The following is an 18,340-nucleotide window of genomic DNA, read 5'->3' as shown; positions in this document are numbered from 1 at the left end:
TCTTTATCTTTGGAATATTATTAGTTAAAATGTTGTATTTGATGAACAAATCATTATAATCAACAGTGAAGTACCTTTAATGGCCCTGTATTGGCTCAGTTGGTAAAGCATGGCACTTGCAACACCATGGTTGTGGGTTTGATTCCCACGGGGAACCATTACAAATAGAGTATGAAAATGTATGCTCTCACTACTGTAAGTCGCTCTGGATAAGAGCATCTGCTAAATGATTCAAATGTAAATGTTTTACAGTCTTCAGTTTTTAAGTCCAACTCACTCAACTATGTTTTTTGTTGTGTTACTCTACACAACTATCAAATCAATGAACCTAATAAAATACATCTATAAAAATCTGTAAATAGTGTAATATCCCATCATAAAACAATAGAGTCCATGTGACAGAAGGGGTACACAGTGCCCCCCTCTGGGCCGAGCGCACAGGTACCATCTGGGACAGGTCAGAGGTCAAGGTTGGAACCATTTCCTGTCTAGTCATGACCTCCTGTGATGTGCAAATGACCCAGGGGACGATGTCGTCACCCAGCACCATTCATGGTCTGGTGTAACAGAGAGGCTGATTTGGGCTAACAGGAGACGTTAACTGTCATGTTCAGTCATGTTGGAGTGAGTGAACAATTTCATTCATTCATTGAATTAATTAATAAATGAATGAATGAAGACATCAATGAATGAACAAATGAATACAGCTCAGCTTTGTTATATTTGTAACGTTTGTGGACATTCTGTAAGTCGTCTAGTGTAGAGAGACAGCTGACAGCTGTCCAACTGCCTTTCACTGAGACTCATGTAATGTTTCAGAACAGACTGAGTGTGGTCACTTGGGTGTGGGATGCTATGGCAGAGGAGTAACCTCATGCACAGACTCGTATTGATCCCTGCAAGCCTGAGTGGATGCAGCCCATCTATGAAATGAACTGCACCCTGTCATATAGTGCTGCCCAGGATGTCTGTCCCCACCGGGAGAGAGGGGAAGAGAACCACTACAACACACCAGTGGACTATCACAACACAGATCTAAGTGAATAACTACACACTAGCTCAACACACAGATGAATACTGACACCTCTCTCTCTCTCTTTCTGTACCTCACTCTCTGTCTTTCTCTCTCTCTGTCTCTCTCTGTCTCTCTCTCTCTCTGTCTCATGTATAGATGCGCACGCATGCGCACACACACACACACACTACCCCCTCAGCCCCCCCCCCCCCCCCCCCCCACCGCGTCCACATCACGCACACCCTCCCTCCCCCTAGTCACTGCAGTGCCACCTCTCCCTCCCTCTCTCTCCCTCTCTTCACTTTTATTCTAATGAGTTGCAACACTGATAACGAGCCTGATGATCTTCCATTGATTTGACTATCACTTGCTTGTCTGGTAATTGATCCGTAGCTGAGCCTCTGGTTAATTATATGGTCTTGGACATGGCCCCCGGCTCCGAGGGGAATCTCAAGTCCTGCAGAATAATACTTTTAATAAAGGACTCTATTACTGACGTGTGATACTCTTCTGCCTCTGCGTTTACCCTTCTTTCTCTTTTCTCTCTCCTTCCTTATTTCTCTCCCTCTTTTTTCTTTTTTTTTCTCTTTCGCTCTCTCTTTCGCTCTCTCTCTCTCCCTCCCTCTGTCTCTCTATAGCTGTCTCTCTCCTCCTTCTCTCTCTCTTTTCTCTCGCTCTCTTCTCTCCCCCTCTCTTCCTCTCTTTTCTCTTTCCCTCTCTTCTCTGGCTCTCTATTTCCTCCATGGCCACTGCCATTACAAGAGAGAAGGATGGAGAGTGGGCAGTAAAGAGAGAGAGAGAAAGACAGAGCGAGGGATATTGGCAGACTCCTCTCCATCCTCCCACAAATAACAGCCATTAACAGGCCAGATCAGGAGCTGAGCCACCAGGTTGACTTGAAACACTGAGTGCCACTCGAAAAACTAAGAGACCAGCACATTTACAGAGAGAGGGGGATGTGTGTGTGTGTGCGCGCCTGTGTGTGTGGTTATGTGTGCATGTGTGTGTGTGTGTGTGTGTGTGAATGAGAGAGAGAAAGACCGAGTGAGAGATGTGTATGGAGGGTAGAAAGGAGCGTCGGCCATTGAATTGTCACTTAATGTAATTAGCGTGATGCTCCTGCCGTGTGTGCGTTACCTTTTCACAGTGTGGTTAAAAGCAGAGCATGACACACTAATGGAAAGGGAACACCTACTCCCTTTACCACGTGGCTCAGACTGCCTGTGGCTTTTGTAGAGGCCACCACGCGTTTATGCTTAAAGACAAAACGCAGACAGAGAGGGAGAGTGGAAGAAAGAGAGGGGGGAGCAAGAGAGAGGGAAAGGGAGGGGGAAGGAGAGAGAGAGGGATGGAAAGAAAGAGGGAAAGAGAAAAGTGAGAACATGAGGGAGAGAGATGACAAGAGAAAGATACAATAATCCAAATAAAGGTGAAAGACAAAAAGAGGTATTTTAAGTTCCTGTAACCATTTTGTCTCCCTCTTCCCCCTCCTCGTCGTCTGCTCCAAAATTCTCCATTGTACCAATTGGAGGTAAATGCTACAGTGCTAATCTCCTGTAAAGGTTAGCCCAGTGCCGTCATTAGCACTGCACAGAGGCTTTTAACCGACAGACAGGCAGCCGCCGTCTCCTACAATTTGCCACAAAATCCGAAGTGGCTTTATACATCAGAAGCCATTTAATTTAACGGAGGAGATGAGTTAATTCTCTTTCTCTTCCTCTCTCTTTATCCCTCGCTTCTCAAAGATCACAGTGACATCTCCCTCGCCACCGCGGTCCGGGGATCACAGTATGTCCTTTTTTCTCTGATGATGGAGGGATGATAAAAGGAGGTAGAGAGGAAGATAGGAGCAGTAATAGAGGGGGGGAAATGTCACTGCATTGTTCTAGTGATTTAAAAGTAGAGAGCATTCTCTTTATTTTTTCTGTTTTCTCTCTCTCTCTCTCTGTCTCTTTATAGAGCTCTCTCTCTCTCTCTCTGTCTCTCTCCGTCTGTCTCTCTATTGTGCACTCTCTCCTCTCTCTCTCCAAATCTCTGTCGCTCTCTCTCTTTCTGTCTCTCTAGTGCTCTCTCTCTCTTCCTCTCTCTCTCTAAATCGCTCTGTCGCTCTCTCTCTCTCACTCTCTCTCTCTCTATAGCGCTCTCTCTCTCCTCTCTCTCCTCTCTCTCTCTCTGTCTCTATATTTCTCTCTCTCTTTCAGTCTCTCTCTCTCTCTTTCAGTCTCTCTATATTTCTCTCTCTGCTCTCTCTTTCTCTCTCTCTTTCAGCTTTCAGTCTCTCTCTCCTCTCTCTCTCTCTCTTTCAGTCTCTCTCTCTCTCTCTTTCTCTCGCTCTCTCTCGCTCTCTCTCTCTTTCAGTCTCTCTCTCTCCTCCTCTCTCTCTCTCTCTTTCTCTCTCTTTCTATCTCTCTCTCTTTAAGTCTCTCTCTCTCCTCTCTCTCTCTCTTTCTCTCTTTCTCTCTCTCTCCCTCTTTCTCTCTCTCTCTCTTTCTCTCTTTCTCTCTCTCTCTCTCTCTTTCTCTCTTTCTCTCTCTCTCCCTCTTTCTCTCTCTCTTTAAGTCTCTCTCTCTCTCTTTCTCTCTCTCTCTCTCTCTCTCTCTCTCTCTCTCTCTCTCTCTCTCTCTCTCTCTCTCTCTCTCTCTGTCTCTGTCTCTGTCTCTGTCTCTCTCTCTCTCTCTCTTTGTATTCCCATACCTTTGTGGGGCTGTGCTGCTGTGGGGACCAATTTGGCTCAAATGGAGCCTCTTCCTCATTTTTTTCCTTAATTAAAATCTGAAAGCATCCACACGGGGTTACCCTGTGTGTGTGTGTGTGTGTGTGTGTGTGTGTGTGTGTGTGTGTGTGTGTGTGTGTGTGTGTGGCTGCCTCCTTAGTTCCATTAGTCTTATAGAGATTGGGATAAAACAGACAAAGGCTCCAGACTTTGTAATGATGCCGTGTCTTCTGCACATTTTTGTGTTCTCATATCACCAAATAACTCTAGATCACAATTTATGTATTTTTTTTATCAGAAAGAATACTGTGAGTGTTATGTATGAAAAAATTGATAAAGCAGACTATTTGGCTTGTTATGTATAACTAACAAAAAACTAGCTTTTACCCAAAAATATGAAGAGCTAAATGTGTTGTATTAGACAGCATAAGGAGTGTGCAGGTGTGTGTGTGTGCATGTGTGTGCATGTGTGTGTGTGTGTGTGTGTGTGTGTGTGTGTGTGTGTGTGTGTGCATGTGTGTGTGTGTGTGTGTGTGCATGTGTGTGTGTGCATGCGTGTGTGTGTGCATGTGTGTGTGTGTGTGTGTGTGTGCGTGCATGCGTGTGTGTGTGTTGCGGTGAGCGGTGGAGGTCCCACAGGAGGACTAGATGCTCTGAGATGCGCTGGCCGCTCGCAGCGCAAACGGCTTCTCCAGTGACGCTAGCTCCCCAGCTCCCCTCAGTAGCGAGGGGAGGAGTGTGTGTGTGTGTGGGAGCGTAAGCGCGATGTCATTGAGCGTCTCCAAAAGGAGCGGCGCAGTTGACTCAGTTGAGCCTGCGCTGGTCCTCACACACTCACTCCTCTCACATGCAAACACACACACGCTCACACACACTCAGGCATTCAGTCACACAGCTGCTGCTGCGGAGCGCGGAGGAGTTACAGAGAGACGGAGGGAGGAGAGAGAGAAGGGACAGGCAGCACCAGCAAAGAGAGAGAGAGAGAAGGAGGAAGAGAGAGAGGAAGAGAGAGAAAGGACAGGCAGCACCAGCAAAGAGAGAGAGAGAAGGAGGAAGAGAGAGAAGCAGGCAGGGAGGGGTGGATTGCTGCTGTCACACTTTCACACCTAATGTCTACGTTGGGATAGAGAGATTTGATGGTAAGAGAAGTTCATGTATTATATTGATGGTTAGGTTGAATGTTTTTATACAGAGATGCATGGAACTTTTTTTTAATCATGTTTGCAATATTTTGCAAATGTTTTGTTTTTTTGGTTCTCGTTGATTTTGGAAGCTGGGTGCATTTAATTGATTTCATTCTGCATTCTATTTGAGTGTACTTGTGTTGTCATTTGTTATTTCTGGTTTGGAATGCTGCATGTGCATATTTTTAATTTAGATTAGATTATAGGAAGGTTTTTTTGTTGCCAAGAGTGACATTTATTTTATTTTATTAAATTTTTTACAAATTCTGTTTTATTTTTTACAGATAACCTACTTTTTGTGTGTGTATGTATATAAGTGAGTTTGAGTGTGTGTGTTCCCGGCTTAAGAATGAGCGGGTAAGAGTTTCCAGGTTATGCATGGGTGACTTTGTTTTGCAAGTGATTTCTGGTTGAATGTGCAGTATTTCTATGTGTAACTGTGTGTGTGTGTGTGTGTGTGTGTGTGTGTGCGTGTGCGTGTTCTGAGGACAGCCCATACAAAATGACTGACAGATGGTTAAAGGCAAGAGGGCCGCTGACAAAAAAAAGAGAGACCCCTCCTTCCACATCATCTTCTCCATCCCTCCTTTCTTCTCTCCCTCCTCCCTCACTTTCACCCCCCTCGTCTCCACCTCTCCTCCTCCCTCCTTACCTTCAGCATTCTGCTCATCCTGCCCTCTCTTCCTCTCCCACTAGAAGACCCTGAGGAAATGCACCGCGCTCTCCTCCAGAATTAACTCTGCACACACTCCTCAGCGACCGGCCGCCAAGAGAAACCCTCTCACACTCCCTCTCCTCTAGAAGCTCCCTCTGTTCAAAAAGAAGAGGGGGGAAAAAACGACAGCCCAACCCCCAAAATCCCAAACCCACCTTCACTGACTTTTTTTATCCCCTCCTCTCCTCCCTCCTCTCTCCCCCTCCCTCTTTCTCTAGTCCGAGGAGGCAGGGTTGGATGTGAGAGGCAGCAGCGAGGAGAGAAGCAGCCAGGCGCCCAGAGACCCGGAAAGTGAGAGGGCACCAGAGTCCACCCTGAGCGGCACCGCCAACACCCCGACTACCACCTCTACCAGCAGCATCACCTCCAACCAGCACCACAACAACAGCGCTAGCCCCACAGCCGTCTCCAGCAGTAGCAGTAGCGGTGGCTCCAGTGGTGCCATAGGTGTTAGCATAGTTAGCCGCAGCGCTAAGGGAGCAGAGGGGAGGTCCTCCATGCAGTTCAGCACCAGACCTCCCAGTGCTGAGCCTGGCTTCATGGGGACATGGCAGCAACAGAGCACTGACCAGAGCAACCTCCTCTTCAGAATGTCCCAGCAGGTGAGTCCCCTCCCCTTCATTCAACCATCTGTTTTTCTGTCTTTTAGTGGTGATCCGTCTATTTCTTAGTTGTGATGTGTCCCGTCTGTGTGTTTATTTGAGGTATAAATACCTCCCGGACTTTTTTTTACACTTGGTGTGTGTTTAGGTGTTGTGGTAGGTGCTGCTGGTGATGTGTGGGTGGGTGTGTGTGTGTGTGTGTGGGAGAAAGAGAGAGAGAGGGGGGAATATGTGAGTGTGTGTGGGATACTGTTTTGTTTTTGAAAGAGTTAATATTATGTGGGTTGACATGATTATTCACTCATTTTTGCATTTTTCAGTCTTAATTTTTTTGTTTTATTTGCCTTGCCATTTTTTTAGACTATTTTGTCAAATAGTAATCCTGTGCAGTTTGGGTCTGGTGTGTGAGAGAGTGTGTGTGCTTGTGAGTGTATATGCACCTGACATTGTGCACTGCACTCTTTTCCTGAAATAATTGCATATTAGTTCCTATAAAAGACAGCATACATTTTAATGTTTACAAAAAGGGACGAAATATAAGAAGCCATGCGTTATTTCACCGGATTGACCCTTGCCTCGTTTGGTTACGGTTGCGCTCACCCCACTCCTCCTAATTTGTCTGTGCAATATAGTTCAAAAGCAGAAATTGTAGTGTTTGTGTAACCCGCGCTGATAAAGACTGTGGAAGAGTCGCCCTCTGGGTCGGGCTAATTGACTACATGTGGTCCGCTCAGGAAGCCTCGAACACGGGCTAGAGACAGGCAGCCGTGAGTGAATAGCCAGAGCCTGGAAGAGCGATAACGGATACCTATAACTGAGGGAAGTTCACATTTCCTCCGACAACTAGCGTCCGTTATCGTTCCTGTTCACAGTCGTGTGTTTTATGACTTTGGCTTTTTTGAGAAGTATAAAATATCTCGGCGTTCAAGTTTTTAAAGGGAGTGTGGCTGTGGGGGCGTTAGGTGGTTTCCTTGGTGATGTACAGTGCGTTGAGGTAAAGGAGTAGAAAGAGAGAGGGGGAGTTGTAAAGGAGGGTAGTTAGTTGGTAATTAATCATAGTGGAACCTGTGTGTGTCTCCGTACCATGCACACGCTGTTACGTATGCGAAGGCCGCGGCAGGCAGACCTTGTGCAATCGCCAGTCTCTGCTGTGTCGAGTTTGAAAATAAACGTATTAGTGGTTATTTTATGAATCAGTCTTTTCTACTACTTTTAGCACGGATGTTGTGCATATGAATATCGTTTTTTTAATTGAGCAATTACTTAAAGCAATTTAAAAGAAATACGCGTTGTTTTGGGTGATTTAAACCCTGTTGCCAATATTTCCATGACTGTGTTCTCTCACCTAAATGTGTGAAATTGTTTGCTCTTATTCAGTGAAATTATTCACACATGATTCCCTTTATTTTACCTTTCTCTAAATGTATGATGCATGTGTGGAGAATTGTCAGTGGCTGCACTTTTTTTTCATGCACATCTGCACACCATATTGGACACGCATGATGCATCCTCTCACTTTCAGCATATGTTTTGAGCTGTGTGTATTATTAATATAAACTACAGCAAAGCTATTGACATGTCGATTGGAATAACGGAACCATATCGCACGAAGATGCTCCTGGCTCGCTCTCATTTGTCCTCGCGCGGCATCTGCGTGCAGGTGGATGGGCCCCGCGCTCATACACCGAGGAGCATCCAGCATCTGCTGGGACTCACGTTTCGCAATCCCCCTTTTTACAAATGCGCGCCGTTGTTTCAATATAATCAGCTGTGGGACTCGTTGTTATTTATCCTCCCTCGCACCACTTAGAAGGCATCTTTCCATGTTTAGTAGGCATGACAAAAATTCTCCAAAGAAGCCTCACCTTGACAGACTGCCTTATTGGAATCTAACCGATAATGACTTTGTGTTTGCCGAGCCGCGCGCGCCTTGGGGTATTGGGAGAAATGAGTGTTATGGGGGCTCGTGTTTCAAATCCTCCTCCCTTTAAAGATCAGCTAAGTGACATGAGTCATGGGTGCGTTTTATCGGTGTTAGGGCAAATTATTTCAATGCAATCGATTGAGACGCAAAGCAGGAGCAGTATGTGTTGATGTGAGTGAGGGCATGTTGTTTACGGGTGTTGGTTGTGATTTTGCAGCGAAGAATCCACTCTCAAACCATTTGATGTCCTCTGAATTTATACATTCACTGCAAAGTAGCCTACCTATACAAGTCATTAGGGAACATGCAATAATTACGTGTTCGTGTATGATTACATTTAATTTTTTCAATTCTTATTTTCAGTTATAGAATAGCATGCATATGTTCAAACACAATTTACAGCAGGTGTGCAATTATATTGCCAAGGAATGTCATCTAAAAAGAAACCAAAACAATTATCTAAATTACCATAGAATGAATTGTAAAAACAACAATTTAACCTGGTTGGATATTTGTTGTTTTTTGATATATTTAATTTATAAGATTTGCAACCTCAACGTCACACTATGTCAACACCTGCTTCTCATATTAGAAGTGTATTTTTACGACGAGTAATGTGCTAATTCGATGCAATCAAATCAAAATAGGAAGTGCATGTCAATTAAATGCGTACATTGCCTTTTGCATGAGTACAAATAGAGAGACAAGCAAACAGAGAGACATGGTTTTAAATTTGTTTAGATATCATATGTCTTTTATAATCAGGCTACCTTTTGAACATAAGTATAAGAAACGAAATCGAAAATGCAGAAACCATGAATGGCAAAAAAATGATTGGGAAAGGCCTGGCATGTTTCGCATCGTTTCTCCAGACTTCTAGTAAGAATAATTTCATTTTTGGATTCTCAGTTTTTTTCCTTGACTGCCATCTTTTCATGGTCGAATACATTCCATGCAAATCCAACCGTTATAATGCTTGTAATTGAAGTAAATTATTAAGAATTACAACGAAGTTTACGCCTATACCCTATATAAAATGGAATATAGGCCTACCTCCTCTCTATTGCCTATCGCCTGGCTTTTGGTTTTTATTTTTGTCTGTTGGTGATAAGAGGATTTATAAACATAACCTTATATTAAATTATCTGCAAAAGAAGATATACGAGTTAAATCAATAAAATAGACTCAACAAATTGTCAAATAATTGCATCTGCTTTCTTTATATTTAGGAATGTGCGGATCATTTTATGTATAATCGGCAGGGAAATTATTATCATCTTTCGTTATGTAAACTCCCCATAAATTATGTTAAACTATCTTTTTAAGCCTTCCAAAGCATTACGGTGTAATAATATTTTGACGTCGTAATTGAGTACTTTGTTTTGGGTACATGCATGGATATTAATATCGACCTTTGCAAGTTAAACAGTCCACAGTTAAGTGATATCGCTGCGCCTCTAATTGGTCCATCACTAGTAGGCTAATTCCCCCTCAATAAACCAACATTAAGCCATGTCATTTTATTTCCCCTTGCGCTTCAAAAGCGGAGGGGTGTGGAACAACTCAAGGATTACTTAGGGCTCGTAAAATGTTGCCGCGGTGCACCTCTTCTGTGAGGGTCTAATGCCAGTCAGGCGAAGGAAGATCCCGAGAAAATGTTGAAGAAATAGGGCCGGTACCCATACAGCGTCAGGGTATGTTTTCAATCTAAATCTCTGCTCTTAATTAGCTCGCCCTTCTAAATTCTTCCCTTCTCTTCTGCAAGGCGGGTGCTGTAACGCGGCTTCCTCTGAAGTGCGACAGGTCGACTATGGGCCGAGACCTTACGGACGAGGTACAGTCGCTTCTATAGCTTGACATGTTTCTCCTATCTCCTCAGTATTGTTACAGCATCTGAGATGCAGGCATGCAGCGGCATTTGATCCCAATACAAGCAATAGGTGGATTAACACATCAGAAATGTTAGTGGAAAATATAAACTATAGTAATTATATAGGTTATTATTATACCTAATATATGTTAATAATGGGCCAAGCATGAACACAATGGTATAATAATAATAATAATACTGTATTGTATAATTTTTTTGTTATTAAAATAGTTCAGCAATTTTCTAAATATGCCATTATACTTTATTACTGTTATTATTGTTGAGTGTTATTTCATGTTTGAAATGCCAGGTGCATGGCCTATAGCAGAGGATTCTAGCAGAACTCATGGCCTATAGCAGAGGATTCTAGCAGAACTCATGGCCTATAGCAGAGGATTCTAGCAGAACTCATGGCATATAGCAGAGGATTCTAGCAGAACTCATGGCCTATAGCAGAGGATTCTAGCAGAACTCATGGCCTATAGCAGAGGATTCTAGCAGAACTCATGGCCTATAGCAGAGGATTCTAGCAGAACTCATGGCCTATAGCAGAGGATTCTAGCAGAACTCATGGCCTATAGCAGAGGATTCTAGCAGAACTCATGGCCTATAGCAGAGGATTCTAGCAGAACTCATGGCCTATAGCAGAGGATTCTAGCAGAACTCATGGCCTATAGCAGAGGATTCTAGCAGAACTCATGGCCTATAGCAGAGGATTCTAGCAGAACTCATGGCCTATAGCAGAGGATTCTAGCAGAACTCATGGCCTATAGCAGAGGATTCTAGCAGAACTCTGTAATAGTTCTATTGTATTTATTTCCCCTAACCACTTTGTGAATAATTCGCAGTTCTAAGATTTTAAACATCTTTAAATTCATGCGTTATAATTTTCTCTGAACTACGATTACTATAAGCCTATATAAATAGATTTTTCATGTTGGTGACATTTAAACATTGTAATGGATTTACTCTGCATGTCCTGCACTCAAGCAGAATGAACTACACATATTTGAATTAAGAAAATATACACGATGCAAAAGCAAATCAGACAATGCAATAATGTCACATATATTTCAAACATGAGTTGTAAGAAGGGTATATGTTCAGAAGATGTGTTTAGAGAGGACTGTGTATAGAGTACGGTGGTTGACACTGCAGTCAGGAGATATAGCAGGGCAGGCATGGAGCTGTCTGTCTGTCTGTCTGTCTGTCTGTCTGTCTGTCTGTCTGTCTGTCTGTCTGTCTGTCTGTCTGTCTGTCTGTGTGTCTGTGTGTCTGTGTGTCTGTGTGTCTGTCTGTGTGTCTGTCTGGTTGGTTCATGTCAATACATTGACCGCTTAGATGGACTGCTTTACAGCGAGGTCATTACCTAACTATCGATTACATCTGCTGTATTCTCTTCAACCAATACCTCTCCATTTATGTACCACACAGTCTCTCCTTATTGCTGTCATTTTAGTTATACACATATCTGCCTGTATAATCTGTATATCTATCATTTTCAAGTGATTCTATATTTTCTAATGTAAGATAAATATTTATATAACATCTGTACATGTGCAACCATTTTGTTATTTCATGTAGTTTTACCCCATCAACTGAAATCTGCATTCATGGAGTGTAGGCTATTACACCTGCCCTGCTATAGGCTGTATGCATCTGAATGTAAACCCTGCTATAGGCTGTATGCATCTGAATGTAAACCCTGCTATAGGCTGTATGCATCTGAATGTAAACCCTGCTATAGGCTGTATGCATCTGAATGTAAACCCTGCTATAGGCTGTATGTATCTGAATGTAAACCTTGCTATAGGCTGTATGTATCTGAATGTAAACCCTGCTATAGGCTGTATGCATCTGAATGTAAACCCTGCTATAGGCTGTATGTATCTGAATGTAAACCCTGCTATAGTAATATCTCTCCCTATAGGCATGGCAGACATCATATTAGATGAATAGCAGTACATCTCCTAGTTAGTTTTGTCTAAGTCAATAATGGACTTAATGTCATCCTCTTCAGTGTAGATCAGAGGGGCCTTAATTCACCTATTAACATACTGCTACACTTACGGCTGCTTCACGCTCGGTGTGTGTGTGTGTGTGTGTGTGTGCGTGTGCGTGTGTGTGTGTGTGTTTGAGTATTTCTGAGGGAGAGGTGCTTTTTTCCCCCCTCTTCGGTTCATCGCTGTGCTATTTCATGCAATAGTATGTTAGTGTGTGTGTTTGTGTGTGAATAAGTATTTCTGAGGGAGGGGTGTTTTTCCCCCGTTCAGTTCATCGCTGTGCTGTTGCATGCAAGAATATGTTAGTGTGTGTTTGTGTTATTTTTTTTTTTAATGAGAGCGAGAGAGAAAGTGGGCTAATTTTCTAGGAGAGAGTGTCGTGCTTTGTTTTCCCCTCAGAGGATATATTGCGTGTGTGCTGGCTGTGTTTAACGGGCTGTTTTCCCTCCTCTGCCGAGGCCTGTTGCATGTGTGTGTTTCTGCCTGCGTGTCTGAGACTAGAATATTTTCAGTGTCTTTTATTCCTGAGGGTTGTGTGACTACACCATACTCTGCATCTCTGATGGGCTGCACGACCACAGATACCATCATGTGTATGAGGTGTTTTCCCTTCTTATCTTTTGCATATGTTCAAGTACCTGTAGTACCAGTGAGTATGTCAGGGAAAGAGTGCCGTTTTTCTCTCTCTGTACAGGGCTGGCTCTGGCTCTGGCTCCATGTGTGTGCGGGTGCGAGCTGATGTGTGTGCGGGTCTTGGCTGGAGGAGACGAGAGGTGAAAGAGGATATGTGGAGGAAACGCCATGCCACCTCTCTCTTTCTATGTCTGTCTCTCTCTCGCGCTCTCTCTCTCGCGCTCTCTCTTGCTACCGCTCTCTCTCGCGCTCTCTCTTGCTACCGCTCGCTCTCTACCCCTCTCTCGCTCTCTACCCCTCTCTCTCTCTTTCTCTCTTTGTCCCTCTCTATCTCTCTCTCTGTGTGTGTCTCGCTCGCTCTCTCTCTTTTTCTCTCTCTCTCAGCACTAATACCAGCCCCTAAGCCCTGGGGTCCACCCTCCCTCCCTCCCTCCCCCTTAGTACACTAGATGAGTAAGGTAGTCCTATCACCGGGGAAGTGGCCATAGAGGAAGGGGACACTGCGTCATTGGCCCAAAGGAGGGGGACCGCTTTGGGTGTAACACAGGAAGTCCCAGTTACAGGGTCACTGTTTTCAAAGGGACAGAGGAAATGGCCCAGTCCAAGGCAATGCCTACCCAGTCACAATGAGTGAGTGAGTGTATCCTAGCTGAGCGGTGGAAGTGGTGCTGAGTGGCTGGGTGTTACTGTGTGGTCGGTCCTTATCAGGTTTGGATGGACTGTAGCTCTGTAGTGTTTTCATTGGCACCGTCCTCTCTGGGCTGGGGACCGGAGAGAGGGATCTTACCTACAGCTAATGAAGCCTGGAGGCTACTTTCTGTCTGACCTCTTCCTCGTTTCTCCTCTGTTCCCGAGCCCTGGTCCTTCCGTAACCCCGTTTCTCCTCTGTTCCCGAGCCCTGGTCCTTCCGTAACTCCGTTTCTCCTCTGTTCCCGAGCCCTGATCCTTCCGTTACCCCGTTTCTCCTCTGTTCCTGAGCCCTGGTCCTTCCGTAACCCCGTTTCTCCTCTGTTCCCGAGCCCTGGTCCTTCCGTAACTCCGTTTCTCCTCTGTTCCCGAGCCCTGGTCCTTCCGTAACCCCGTTTCTCCTCTGTTCCCGAGCCCTGGTCCTTCCGTAACTCCGTTTCTCCTCTGTTCCCGAGCCCTGGTCCTTCCGTAACCCCGTTTCTACTCTGTTCCCGAGCCCTGGTCCTTCCGTAACCTTGTTTCTCCTCTGTTCCCGAGCCCTGGTCCTTCCGTAACCCCGTTTCTCCTCTGTTCCCGAGCCCTGGTCCTTCCGTAACCCCGTTTCTCCTCTGTTCCCGAGCCCTGGTCCTTCCGTAACCTCGTTTCTCCTCTGTTCCCGAGCCCTGGTCCTTCCGTAACCCCGTTTCTCCTCACTCTGCCCTCCCGCCGGGCCCCAAGCCTGGGGGTCCCTGCTGGCCTTCTCTTTCTGGCTGTCACCCCTCTTCAACCACTGTTAATTACACTGTGGGATCTGGATAATTAGGGTCTGGGATGATGGGGGGGGGCTAGTAGACTGCTCTAAGATAGCGGTCTCTCTCTCTCTCTCGCTTTCTTTCTCTCTCTCTCTCTCTCCATTGGTGTTGTTAGATTGGCTTGTTGGGAGTGTCAGTGAGAGTGTGTATAGTGGAGAAGTGCAGAAGGTGTAGGGGTGTGTTTAACTACGTCAGTTACTGCGCCTCGGTTTTTCCTCCAGTATGGTCCTGTTATTTCTGGACGAGAGCAGAGACGTGGTAGACTCTGAGGTGAGAGGAGGAGAGAAGACCAAAGATGTGTGTGTGGTGTGTGTGTGTGTGTGTGTGTGTGTGTGTGTGTGTGTGTGTGTGTGTGTGTGTGTGTGTGTGTGTGTGTGTGTGTGTGTGTGTGTGTGTGTGTGTGTGTGTGTGTGTGTGTGTGTGTGTGTGTGTGTGTAAGGTGGATGTGGACCACTTGTGCGTTTACCGTGTGTGTGTCTGCGCGCCCAAGTTTGTGGTTTAGATGGCATGTAGAGTTTAGGAGAGTTTAGGAGAGTTTAGGAGAGTTTAGGAGAGTTTAGGAGAGTTTAGGAGAGGGAAGACGCACAAGGTGCCATTCATTCTACGGCCACCACGTATTTATCTAAGCGTCAGGCATGAAGATATGACGTCCAAACCAATTTTTGCTTTGAACTTTTTTCAACTCGCACGTTAAAAATAATTCACACTGTGGACATTTAATTTAGAGCCCCCTTTTTCCTTTTAATCAGAATATGAATTAATTTGGTTATTTAATTTGCTGCGGTTATGCCATTTAATAAACATTTGTCAGTGTAGTTTGTAGTAGTTTCTGTTTCAACTGTATATTTTAATTTTCATGATTTAAATTCCCTCAATCTCCCTATTTTTGCGAGGCAGACTTGGAATATTAAAATGCTCTGGAGATCCTTCAATGTTCTCATTGTGTTGCAGACTCTCTAAGATATTCTGTTTTGTCACATCGTCAATTTCTAGTGAATTATTTTCCTACTATCGGGAGACATTCTTCATATTTTAAAACGTCGGTCTCTTGTTTGATGAAAATGCATGAATCAAACTCAGATATTTTTATTGTATTACCAGTTTATAACCGTAGAGATGAATCATTTGTATAATAATTTGTATTTACAATGATCTGATGAAAATAACTAAGCCTAACTAAGTCTTCCCTGAGTTCGAGGGGTTATGGGATGGACATTAAAAACATCACCTAGAGTTTTCCAGCCAAGTCACAGCATGTGATCTCATTTGGATTTGATACTCAGCCTTGCATAAGACGCAGAGCTGTGACATGAAGCATGTCTCACACTGAAACAATGTGTGCGTCATCTGTCTGCGGCTCTGTAACACTGGAACACCGGTGTTGTGTACATACGTTCACCCCGTCGTCTCCTGTCTCCCGCTGCAGCTACTGATCAATATGGGACGTGAGGATCACTCACGGGGTCAGGATCACTCACGGGGTCAGGGTGATCTGTCTCCTGTCGGTCCCAATGAGATGCATGATATCTCTGGTGTTTGGATGAAGGTATAGATGGATGGATCGACGACTGGCGTGGGTTGGAGAGAGACAGAGTGTCTTCTAATAGTGTTTTCTTTGTGAACGTACTGTGTTGGGGTCGTTGCTACGACAGCAGTGTATGCGTACGGAGTCTGTGCGTGAGTGTGTGTGTGTGTTCAGGAACGATAGCAATGCAGGGCCATCTGCTTGTGTCTTATCAGGGAGATGAGTGGTGAATGGTAGCTGAGTCCTCCACCAGCCTTTTCCCATGGACCCCCTCCTACCTCCTACAGGCCCTGAGAAAGAGAGAGAGTGTGTGTGTGTGTGTGTGTGTGTGTGTGTGTGTGTGTGTGTGTGTGTGTGTGTGTGTGTGTGTGTACCGCACCCAGACGTCTCACACACTCCTCACACCCCACTGTGTTACACACTCTGAAACAGAGCTGTCCGTCTGCCCCACCGGTTAAAACTATTATAAATACCAAATACAGGATATTCAGAAACTGGCGAGCAGCTTGTTTGTTTTCACCTTATGTTGTACACAATCTCTAGTGTCCAGTTCAAAATTAAATTGTGTCTTTCCTGGTTTTGGGAAAAAAACGTTCAAATGTTTTGCTGATTATAATCTCCGGAGAGAAAGATATAAATCAACAATAAAATGATCAAGCTGGATTCTATTCTGTTATATTCCTGAAGGTGCTAGTGGATTTATGAGTTGTTTATAGGCCATTGTGTGTTTGTCTGTCAAGTGGTTTATTTAGTCTTGGTGTGTGGTAAACAACGATAATGTTAGCTGCCAGTGTGTGTCTAGCTAATCCCTGTATATTGATGTGTGTGTGGCCTATGGCCCTGTCAGTGCTGGGCTTACAGCAACAACTACCACACAGCAGGAAACCATATGGTAACAAGGTTATTCAACTCTTTTTACAGTCTTATAGCAATGTAATAACATGATTAAGACATGCTCATTACACACAACACTGAGGCGACGGGCATCGTCTAATAATATGGAAATAACCATTATTCATTATTTTATCTGAAATTTTACATTGCATGTTCCTTCTGGAAAAATACAATTCTTCTCTTCTATATCCACTATGTAATGATGATGGGGAATATTGTAGATGTGTGTAGTGTAGAAGAGGTTGTACTGTAGCTACAGAGGCCATATGTAGTCCCTATGATCTGTAAAGAATTTGGCCGGAGACATCTAACTGGCATGTGTTTTATTGAGTCTAGAGCTCTGAACCATAGAAATGCATTATATTAGAAATAGAAATATATTAACTAGATAAAGGACAGTTGGATTTTATGCAGAGCTACGGTTTGATACAGTATGTTTGAGTTGCGCTGATGCGATTCAGATCGTACTAAAAGGCTTTTTTGACAAATCTCAATTTCGGCATATTTTTCAAGCATGGCCCATAATCACCCCAATCTTGGATGGCGCTGCTTATTCAAATACATGAAAAGGTGGGGGTATTTCTCTCTCTCTTTTCTCCTTTTCAAAGTGAGGGTCTTTATTTCTCTTTGGCCTGCCTTAGTTTCCTGCGGAGGGGGGAGTCGTCGGTCGGTGCGGAGCGAAGGGGAACGAGGGGAAGTGGCTGTTTGAATAGAGTGTTGCTCAGGATGTCACCACCCCACAGCCTGCCTAATGAGGGGACATTAGCACCGTGGCCTGGCCCCCGACACACACACACACACACACACACACACACACACACACACACACACACACACACACACACACACACACACACACACACACACACACACACACGCGCTGCTCAGGGGCTGACAAGGCCGGAATGAAGCAGCTGTCGCCAGGCCTGCGGGACTGAGGGGTCCAAGGGGCAGAGGGAGCAGAAGATGTTCAAGACCTGGGAGGTAACCAATGTAGCCACTGTGACCTGGGCAGTGCCACGGACACACAGTGCCACCATAAGTCAGCACACAATTAGCAGGAACACACACTCACACACTTGCGGAGTGCAACATGGACACACAAAGAATACACACACTCATACGTGCATAATGTTATTTTCCTTCCAACAAAAGTTTATTCAGAGATATTTGGCACTTACATCTGTAGACATGACTTGTGTATTTGGTCTGGTATTGTCCCTGAGCGAGGAGGAATGTGACACACCGTTGACCCACACTAAGAGACATGAACTTGTGCATACATACTTTCACAGGGGGCCCATCCTGTTATTCCTCCTGACTTGTTTTTTTTTGTTTGGGTTGGAACTGTGCCAGTGCCACAGGCAGGTTGATGGCCTACTATTTTTACCAACAGCCAGGTCTAAGGACCCCTCCTCTATACCAACAGCCAATTTGTCCTTTCAACGCAGACGACAAAGGAAAAAACACTCACGCTTACCTCTCAAGGAACACAGCCCTTTCATTTTTCAGTTAGCGCAACGGCTAATTCGGTCCCTGTTATTTCACATAATGCCGAGGAAGAATTGCTACTATTATTATTGCCGGTGGACCGTTATTATCTCTGGCTATTTAAGGAGGTAGATAATGATGGTAATTTGACTTGTTCTGCGGCGCTCGGGGGTCGACTGACTTTCCCCCCCCTGATAATGCGACACTCACTGTGTGTGTGTGTGTGTGTGTGTGTGTGTGTGTGTGTGTGTGTGTGTGTGTGTGTGTGTGTGTGTGTGTGTGTGTGTGTGTGT

General features: G+C 44.7%; 1 protein-coding gene across 1 annotated transcript in view; it reads left to right on the top strand.

The window, feature by feature from the left end:
* Positions 1-5,879: 5,879 nt before the first annotated feature.
* Positions 5,880-18,340, top strand: part of bnc2 (basonuclin 2) — a 148,735-nt gene continuing 136,274 nt past the window's right edge. The window contains 1 exon segment of the mRNA XM_038981923.1: positions 5,880-6,229. Coding sequence (XP_038837851.1) covers positions 6,125-6,229 — 105 coding nt within the window. The 5' untranslated portion in view covers positions 5,880-6,124.

This window comes from Salvelinus namaycush, chromosome 42 (assembly GCF_016432855.1).
Source record: "Salvelinus namaycush isolate Seneca chromosome 42, SaNama_1.0, whole genome shotgun sequence".
In the NCBI taxonomy this organism is placed as follows: Eukaryota; Metazoa; Chordata; class Actinopteri; order Salmoniformes; family Salmonidae; genus Salvelinus; species Salvelinus namaycush.
Note: the sequence above shows the minus strand (reverse complement) of the source record. Positions and strands in the feature narration are given on the sequence as shown.